This window comes from Myotis daubentonii, chromosome 1, assembly GCF_963259705.1.
Source record: "Myotis daubentonii chromosome 1, mMyoDau2.1, whole genome shotgun sequence".
NCBI classification, from domain to species: Eukaryota; Metazoa; Chordata; class Mammalia; order Chiroptera; family Vespertilionidae; genus Myotis; species Myotis daubentonii.
In genome coordinates, this window is record NC_081840.1 from 7,404,945 (window position 1) to 7,414,441 (window position 9,497).

Here is a 9,497-nt window from a genome sequence, read left to right on the forward strand (position 1 = left end):
AGCCACAAGCCAGGCTGATGGCTGCCAGCACAGTGGTGGTGGCGGGAGCCTCTCCCGCCTCCTCAGCAGCACTAAGGATGTCTGACTTCAGCTTAGGTCTGCTCCCTGCTGGTAAGTGGACATCCCCTGAGGGCGGCCGGGCTGCCAGAGGGATGTCTGACTGACAGCTTGGGCCCAATCCCCCAGGGAGCGTGCCTAAGCCAGCAGGTCGTTATCTCCTGAGGGGTCCCAGACTGCGAGAGGGCACAGGCCGGGCTGAGAGACTCCCCCCCACCCCCCCGCCAAGTGCACAAATTTTTGTGCACCGGGCCTCTAGTGTGTGAGTGTGTGTGTGGGTATCTACACTAATAAAAGAGAAAAATGGTAATTGGCGTACGACGATACCCTTTTCATTGGCTAATCAGGGCTATATGCAAATTAACTGCCAACTAAGATTGGCAGTTAACTGCCAACTAAGATTGGCAGTTAACTTCCAACAAGATGGTGGTTAATTTGCATATGTAGGCACAATGCAGGGAGGCGAAAGAGAAAGCAGGAAGAAGCCCCCTGCCACTGACAGTGATTGGAAACCCTGGGGCCGCCATTGCCCTGCCCCCCAGCCATGATCGGAGAATCAGGTGCCTTTTCCGCCCTGGCCAGTGATAGCAGGAAGTGGGGGTGGAGCCAGCGATGGGAGCTGGGCACGGTCGAAGCTGGCAGTCCCAGGAGCTAGGGGACCCTTGCCTGGGCCTAAAGCGAAACCCACGATCGCAGGGCTGCTGCAGCTGTGGGTCCCCGCTGCCCGGGCCGAACGCCTAGGCCAGAGGCATCAGGCCTGGGCAAGGGGCAGATCCTGTGATTGGAGGGTGATGGGGGTCAACGCCTGAGGGCTCCCAGTATGTGAGAGTGGGCAGGCTGGGCTGAGGGACACTCCCCCCCCCCCCCCCCGCCCCACACCCAGTGCACGAATTTCGTGCACCGGGCCCCTAGTATATAAATAAAGGGTAGGGCCTGACTGCTCTGTTGCTTTTCTCTAATAATGGATGTATGTGAGTGACTGTTGCAAAAAGGGTCTCTACTGGTGTTTAGGATGTGGGTTGAGCTGTGATTTGGGAGTCCCTACGGCCTTTCAAGACATGTTAAATCTGCTAAGGGGCCGCAGAGCAGCCTGTCATCACATTACTTGCTTTAAAGCCTGTGTTGTACGCCACTTTGTTCAGACACCACTCGGAGACGTTAGGTGTCTTCATCACCTAGGCCACTGGGTCAGCATTTCTTTTAGTGGCTGTAGGTCTTCCATCCAGGCCCTGTGTTGGTGTCACTTCTGTGCAGCTGTGTTTTTGGAAGTGAGCAGGTGCATGGAGGCCCTTCATCCTGAGGGAATGAGGGAGGATGCATGGGGCCTGTCCAGAGGGTGGCATGGGGGCATCCTCACCACTCCCCTTTTCCTGCACTAGGATCGTGGACATATCCCCCAGCAGCTCCTCGAGGAGCTGTTGGGGGACAGCATGGCCCTCGAGGCTGAACAGGTCCAGAGGATGAACCAGCCCGCCCACCTGAGCTGGGAGATGGAGCAGCAGTCAGAAGGTGGGTAGCAGCCCCTGCTGCCTGGGAGCCAGGCTGCTGCGGTTTCTCCCTCATCCAGGGAGCTGAGCCCTTGGCTCTGAATCTCATGTGTCAGCCCATCCTCACCCCAAGTGAATAGGACTTTATTCAAGGGCCATTTGGAACTGTTTCATTGCAATTCTCCCCAAGAAGAACATGCAGGGTCTGGCAGCCTTGAAGTCAGGACATGAACTACAAAGTAAGTGTTGCTAGATTTCTCAGCCCCCATGCAGACAGTCCCAGGAGCTTCCAGATGACAGCACGCTGACGCCCAGAGGATGCCTTAGATCTGTCCGTGGGGGATTGAAAGCTCTGGATGGCAGGAGCCTTCCCCAGTGGTCACTAACCTGCATTAGAACAGGCCTGGGCTGATTTCCTCCGTCCATGTCATCATCGGGCAGATGGGTGCAGTCTGTCCTCTGTCTCCCTGGGCAGGGCCTGCTAAGTGTCTGCTTCTCAGGGGAGCCAGGCCTCTTCTCCTCTCTCTTGTGTTTGCCCCCTCACAGCCCCCAGAGGAGGTGTGGGGTTGGCCAGGGGCAGGCAGTGCACCCGGCAAACAAGTAGCCAGTCTCTGTGCTCAACAACATCACGTGCACCTGAGGGTGCAGGCGAAGGTGCGCTTAGATCTCTGCAGCGCACAGGAGGGCCTTGGGCTGGTTTGGGGGGTGGGGGAGGTGCTGCTTTTCCAATTCTGATCCACATTCCTAAGCATCATGGAGAGGCTGTTGAGAGCAGCTGGATAGTCCTTCTCTTCAAGGGTCCCCATCAGTTCCAAACTTAAAATCAGTTCATTCAACTCTGAATCTGTGTGAGGAGTCGGTTCTCTCTGTGGTTTGGAGTCTCAGCACTCCTGGGACCAAGGGCGGGCACAACAGGGATCTCTGCTCTGGGAGCTCAGGTTCATGGGGAGGACACTGCCCCCTGGTGGAACGCAGGAGTGGTGCCGGCTGGCAGGGACCTCTCAGACCTAATGCTTCTGTTAGAGACCAGGGCGGCTGGTGGGTTGGGAAGCCTCCCTGACTCAGGCCCTCTGTGTAGTGTGTGAGCCCTTTCAGGTCAGTGCCCATGACAACTTCTTGGTGTTCCCACTCCTGCTGCTTAGCTGCAGCTCATGAACAAAGCGTGAATGGACTTTTGCGTGGATGGTGTGGTGGCTTCTTGAGTCAGAAAGGCCTGGCTTCAAGTCTTGGCTCCTCCACCTGTTGGCCAGGTGACCTCTTTTAAACCTCTGTTTTCTTATCTGCAAAATGGGGGTAATGAAGCTGCCTCGCAGGATTGCTATGCGTGTCTCCTGAGAAGAGACGGTGAAGCCTCACGCTGTGCCTGGCCCCCGGGGCACCAACAAAGGATGGCTGTCCTCATCGCCCTTGTTGGATGAAAAGATCCCCATTGCTCTGGTTCTGGGGGTGCTCGTGAGCGCAGCACCCAATAGAGAACCATCGCTTGTTTTCCCAATAAACTGTTGTGTCCTCTCAAGAGACTTTGAGGCGCTGGCCTTTAGGGAAGAGGAAATGAGGCTGGTCGTCAGCTCCACTGCTGCACTTGGAGATCCTTCACCATCATTTCCCAGGAGCACAGAGCCGGGTGTGAGGCACTGAGAGAGACAGGAGGTGGGTGGGGTGAGTTGCAGGACAGTGGGGACGCATCTAATGCCACAGAACCATACACTGAAAAATAGTTAAAACGGTGAACCCAGTGTTGTAGATATTTCACCCCAATCTTCTTACCATATATTTTTTTTTTATTGATTTCAGAGAGAAAGGGAGAGGGAGAGAGAGATAGAAATATCGAAGATGAAAGAGAAGGGTTGATCGGCTGCTTCCTGCGCACCCAATACTACGCATGGAGCCTGTAACCTGGGCATATGTCCTGACCTGGAATTGAACCATGACCTCCTGGTTCATAGGTTGGCACTCTACCACTGAGCCACGCTGACTGGGCTCACCCCAATTTTTAAAACTGTTATTTTTAAAGCGAAATCTGAATGAGCACAGGTTGTGACTTAGTGGAGTTTTTTGGCTGTTAGTGTCATTGGTAGCCTTGGCAGGATGAAGCCCTTGGCGAGTTTCCATGTGTTGACAGCAGGCGTGTTTGTCTGTGGTGTGCGCTGAGCTGGAGTTGGACCACGAAGGTTCATTTGCTCCACTGCTGAGCTGCCTGCTGCTTCGCGTCTTCAGTCTGTTCTGGCTTCTTGGGTCTGTGCTGCTGTCCTTGGTGGGCGATGGGAACGTCCAGCTTCAGGTGCTGCGGTGACAACCGGCGTCCCCTCTAGGTCCTTCCAGCCCCGAGGGGGTGAACAGGAAGCGGGTGGGGTGCAGCCCTAGGAGCAGTGCAGTGTGATAAGGCTCCGGGTGAGGATGTGGCCCTGGAGGGCCTGGTGAGGGAGCACCCTGACCGCTCATACGTTCATTTACCTAAATTCACGCACCTGCTTGTGGCAGGAAGGGGCCGAGAACTCAGGTTCTTCTTGGGTCCGTGCTCCCTTTTCTGTTCTGCATTCAAGCTGTTTAAAAGCAAAGGAGGAAATCTGCCTTCGTCTGTCTTTACCTTATGTTGATCTCGCTTAGACTTTCTCAAGCAATTTAAATATACTGTCTCATTCCTTTTTCAATGCAATTGTGAAAACACAAAATGAAATCTCTGTCCAAAGGCCCTGTCCAGGGATGGTAAGTACTGGACATACTTGCCGCAGAGCCTCTACCACCTGCAGACACACTGGTCAATTTTCACCCCCCCCACACACACACCCTCAGCTGAGCCACCCAGACCCCCACCACTCTGAGGACTGGCACAGAAAACGCCATCTCTTTGCCATCTCTGTTAGTCGCTGAAATCCCTGACTTGGTGGCCAGGTTAGAACTTGGTAAAAAGTGGTTCCATCAGTTCTACTATCTTGAGGTTTTTCCATTGGCCTCTCCACCGTCACCTTCTTTCTTCTTAGCTCTGGGTTGCTTCCCTACCAGGCACCAGCTGAGGCAGCAGAGGGGCCGTCACCCCCTGAGGAGCCCTCAGGTACCGACAGCAATAGCACCCTGTGGACAACGGAGGGCACCCAGCCGACTACCCAAGGCCCCTGGTCCTAGGGCTCGGGGTGACGGTTGTCTCGGGGCCGGGGGCAGAGAGTGGAAGCCCAGGCCCTAGAGTCTGGGCTCTGACTCGACGTTGCTCTTCAGCCTCCAGCCGGATTCTAGAGGTGAGAAGAGAGAACAAGGGCGCGGCACAGGAGCTGCAGGGGGGCCCCATCGCCCTGCAGGAAAGCAGCACTAAGTACAGGGAGCTGAAAGAGGAGAACCAGCAGCTCCGGAAGGAGGTAATGGTGGGTGGTGTCCTGAACATCCAGGCCAGCAGGTGGCGCACCCAGGTGTCGGTGAGGATGCGCAGCTGGGAGAAATGCGGGGTGCAGGGCAGCCACAGTGATGGGAGCGGGACACGAGGCCTCATGCAGCAGAGTCCCGAGGCAGCATGACCTGTCCCTGCGGCAGAGTGAGCGGGCCCTGTGGGCGTCTCTGTGCCCCATGGCCTTCACCTTCCTCTGTGAGATGGGAGTGACGCTGTGCCCTGTAGGTGTTGTGAGGATCGTATGAGTTAGTGCAGGTCAAGGGTCCAAGCACACAGTGAGTGCTTCCTGAAAGGAGAGCAGCGCCCTGTTAGAAAGCGCAGGGCGGGCTGGGAGGGAAGCAGTCATGGAAGCCACGCTCGTGTGTGTGGGACCACGGCTGGGCCGCTTCACGGCCGGGGCTTTGGCTCTGCAGATGGAAGAGTTGCGGTTGCAGCTATTGCAGGAAAAGGACAACAACCGGGAGTGGGAGACCTTCGCTGAGGAGCTCGTGAAAGAACTAGAGCAGCTGTGCCGTGAAGTGGACACCCTGAAGGCAGACAGAGCCCTGCAGGTAGGCCCCCCAGAGCGCATGCCTCCCCTGGCAGCCCTGCCTGCAAGGGGGAGCATCCAGGGTCACAGCCGTGTCCTGGTCATTGATCAGTGATTCCTGGATGACCAGTTTCCTCACCCAGCTGTAGCTCAGACCAGCAATCCTCAGCTGCAGCAGAGGGATGGGGACAGGTATTGCCTCCCAGGGACACTGGCCATCTTGTTTTTGATTGACAAGACCTGGGGGAGGAGAGCGAAGCTGCCCCTGGCTGTGGTGCGGTGAGGCCAGGGATGCTGCTCAGTGTCCTGCAGCCCCTGGGACAGCCCCGCAGGACAAAGAACGATCCTGCTCCAAATGTCCAGCGTCACCCTGAGAACCCTGGGTGGATTCGCCTGGCACTACAACAAGTGCCAGGGAAGGCAGCCCAACGCTAGGGCAGCGGCTCAGTGATGCCATCCAGGGGCCAGGCTTCCCTCTTCCCGCTCTGCCAGCGTTGTCAGTGGCTGTTGTATCTACCCAGGAAGTGGGCAGTAAGGTTTTTCCTTGAGAAAAGGCCTGTCAAAGTGTCCCATGGGCTGACACGTTTGGGGGTTGCTTTAAAGTAAAGTTCACTCCGTGAAACGGACTTTCACACGGGCTGAGTCTTTGGCTCTGCAGATGTTGGAGTTGGAGAGGCAACTGCAAATAGAAAAGGACAACAGCCAGAAGTTAGAGAACATCAGTAAGGAGCTATTGAAAGACCTAAATCGGGTGCTCGACACAGTAGACACCCTACAGGCGAAGGCCCCACAGGTAGGCCCCCAGAGTGCATGCCTCCCCTAGCACCCCTGCCTGCAAGGGGGAGCGACCAGGGTCATAGCCGTGTCCTGGTCATTGATCAGTGATTCCTGCGTGACCAGTTTCCTCACCCAGCTGGAGCTCAGACCACCAATTCTCAGCTCTGCAGGGGGATGGGGACAGGTATTACCTCCCAGGGACACTGGCCATCTTGTTTTTGATTGACAGGACTTGGGGGAGGAGAGGGAAGGTGCCCCTGGCTGTGGTGCGGTGAGGCCAGGGATGCTGCTCAGTGTCCTGCGGCCCCTGGGACAGCCCCGCAGGACAAAGAACGATCCTGCTCCAAATGTCCAGCGTCACCCTGAGAACCCTGGGTGGATTCGCCTGGCACTACAACAAGTGCCAGGGAAGGCAGCCCAGCGCTGGGGCAGCGGCTCAGTGATGCCACCCAGGGGCCAGGTTTCCCTCTTCCCGCTCTGCCACCTTTGGCAGTGGCTGTTGTGCCTCCCCAGGAAGTGGGCAGTAAGGTTGTTCCTTGAGAAAAGGCCTGTCAAAGTGTCCCATGGGCTGACACGTTTGGGCTTTGCTTTAAAGTAAAGTTCACTCTGTGAAACGGACTTTCACACGGGCTGGGTCTTTCGCTCTGCAGATGTTGCTGTTGGAGTGGCAACTGCAAATAGAAAAGGACAACAGCCAGAACTTAGAGAACATCAATAAGGAGCTATTGAAAGACCTAAAACAGGTGCTCGACGCAGTAGACACCCTACAGGCAAAGGCCCCACAGGTAGGCCCCTGAGCGCATGCCTCCCCTAGCACCCCTGCCTGCAAGGGGGAGCGTCCAGGGTCACAGCCGTGTCCTGGTCATTGATCAGTGATTTCTGGGTGACCAGTTTCCTGGCTCAGCTGCAGCTCAGACCAGCATTTCTCACTGTGGCAAGGGGATAGGGAGAGGTGTTGCCTCCCAGGGACACTGGCCATCGTGTTTTTGATTGACAGGACTTGAGGGAGGAGAGGGGAGGTGCTCCTGGCTGTGTTGGGTGGATGGTTGATCTGTAAATATCAGGGTAAATTGGTTGGTAATGTTGTTCAGATATTCTACGTCCTTACTAATTTTCTATTACTCTTTTCTTCAATAGGCTTTTCAAAGTAGTCAAAGAGGGCACCCAATGAGCTTATGCAGAGAAAGGGCATAATTTGCCCAAAAAGGTCACATGTGTAGCACCTTGTGATAGTCCGTCTATGCTGTGGGCTTTCCCAGTGCAGTTCCTTAAGTGCTGGTAGAACTGCCCTCAGCACAGCTGGGGTTCTCCTCCCCTGAGGGCCCCTGCTATTTTGGTGCCTTGCTCTTGGCCCCTCACTGCATGTGGGGGTGCGGGGATGCAGAGTCTGTGACTCCCGGGACCGGCACCGGTGAGGCATCATCACCTTTTCCCTCCCGGCAGCTGGACCCCTCCCTCCTGGCCTCCAAGAACCGGCAGGCGGCCAAGGAGAGGGAGTGTGAGGAGCTGTACGAGCTGCTGGAGCAGCTGATTCAAGTCCACGAGGCCCTGCGGCAGGACCACGCAAGCCTGGGGGCGCTCCATGACCAGCTGTCTGGGCAGTACCAGGCCCTCGTGGAGGAGCACAGCCGCCACAAGACCCTGCTGCGCCGTTCCCTGGAAATGGCGAGCAAGGCGTTCGGGCGTAGGTGGGTGCCGGCAACGGTCCGGGTGACTGGCGAGCTCTCCAGGCTCCCGTCCCCCTTTGCTCTGGCCCCTCGTGGTTCCCCTGGATCTGCTGCTTCACAGGAAGAGAAGTGAATGGAACGTCCCCCTCAGCGATGTGGGGTGGGTGCAGCTGGAGGCTGAGGGGCAGGAGGGTCCCTGAGGGGAGATGGGTGTGCCCAGCCGATCGCGGCTCAGGGAAACCATGTGTCAGCATTGGGGTCCCTGCACCCCTGGGGATTCCTGCCCCCTCTTCCTCTTCCTCTTTCTCTTCCCTCCAACCAAGAACAAGGAGGGCCGTTCACCACAGCTGCCGATTTACAGGGACGTGCCTTGCCAGCTTCCAGGCCTTTTCTTCCCTGTCAAAGTCTCAGAGTCTGTGCTTCTGTGTGTGTGTGTGTGTGTGTGTGTGTGTGTGTGTGTGTGTGTTTAACTTTTAATTTTGGAAACTTTTGAATGTATGGAAATGTACAGAATTGTGTAGTGAGAGCCCCATGTACTCATCCCTGACGTCAGTACTTGAATAGCCTGCCAATCTCATGTCATCTTTACCTCTGACTCTCCACCTCCATACTCCTTTTTTAAGGTAAAATCGATGTACATTGAAATGGACAAATCTCAACTTTACGCTTCTGCCCGATCAGGGCTTTGTGTGTGTGTAGTCAGCCAAGGTCGCCCAAGCTCCTGCTCCGGCAGATCCCGATGGCTCCAGGTCCGGGGCAGGTGCAGCGGCATCCAGAGCCTGGGGGAGGTGTGATGTGCCCGGGATTCCAGCTCAGGGGAGACGGCAGAGATGTGGCTACAGAGAGGCTCCACACTTGGAGCAGCCTATCGTCCGCTCCCTGAGCTTGTGAGACATCCCCGCTCACAGTATTTCCCTCGATTCCTCCTCAACAAGACGCTGAGCAAATGGGGGATCTTCAGTAGTGGAAGCAGCTGAGGTGCGGGGAGTTTCCATCACAGGGTCCCGGGAGGACACTGAGCCAGCAGAGCCTGCTGAGGGCGCCTGCTGCTGCCGTGAGCGTGGGGGCCATGACATTCGTTTAAACGCTCACCCAGTGCTTCCTGTCCACTCTCCGGGGCCTCCCACCCCCTTTATCCTCTCAGGTCCCCATCCTTCAGGGGTGCCGAGACGTCTGCTCCTATCAGACTCTGTTCCTTCCAGCCAGAATGAGCATCTCCTGCCTCTTGGCATCCCCCTCTCTGCCTCCTCCTGCACCCATCCCACATTCACGTGATGCTTAGTGAGCATCTAGGGGGCGCATGGTGCTGTGTGTAGATGTGGTGGGAATGCACCCAGCTGACTAATGATGGGAAACTCCTGAGGTGCCCACCCCTCACTGAGCACCTACCAGCTTTATCCTTCAGGCCCTATCTATACTAATAAACGGGTAATATGCTAATTAGTCTGACCAGACATGTCCTTCCTGACAAAGCCGGGACTTGGACAAAGCTGCCAGGGGTCCCAGGTGAGGGTTCAGGGCACCCGCGGCTGGCCTAGGCGAAGCTGCTGGAGGTCCTGGGCACCTATGGGTGGCCAGAGGGAGGGAAACCCGGATCCCGG

The 9,497-nt window shown here is 56.5% G+C and overlaps 1 protein-coding gene across 1 annotated transcript; it reads left to right on the forward strand.

The window, feature by feature from the left end:
• The first annotated feature begins 1,447 nt into the window (after positions 1 to 1,447).
• Positions 1,448 to 8,459, forward strand: LOC132214803 (protein Daple-like). Its single transcript, XM_059662339.1, has 6 exons — positions 1,448 to 1,566; positions 4,758 to 4,894; positions 5,337 to 5,474; positions 6,111 to 6,245; positions 6,880 to 7,014; positions 7,673 to 8,459. The coding sequence occupies exons 1-6, from the start codon at positions 1,488 to 1,490 to the stop codon at positions 8,027 to 8,029; spliced, it is 981 nt and encodes a 326-aa protein (XP_059518322.1). The 5' UTR covers positions 1,448 to 1,487; the 3' UTR covers positions 8,030 to 8,459.
• The last annotated feature ends 1,038 nt before the right edge of the window (positions 8,460 to 9,497 follow it).

What these genes read in the sequence shown, in the direction of transcription:
- LOC132214803 (XM_059662339.1), top strand. Translation starts at nt 1,488, where the DNA reads ATGGCCCTCGAGGCTGAACAGGTCCAGAGGATGAACCAGCCCGCCCAC. An exon ending in AGGCAGACAGAGCCCTGCAG is followed by an intron (nt 5,475 to 6,110) that starts GTAGGCCCCCCA and finishes TTGGCTCTGCAG; the next exon opens with ATGTTGGAGTTGGAGAGGCA. An exon ending in TACAGGCGAAGGCCCCACAG is followed by an intron (nt 6,246 to 6,879) that starts GTAGGCCCCCAG and finishes TTCGCTCTGCAG; the next exon opens with ATGTTGCTGTTGGAGTGGCA.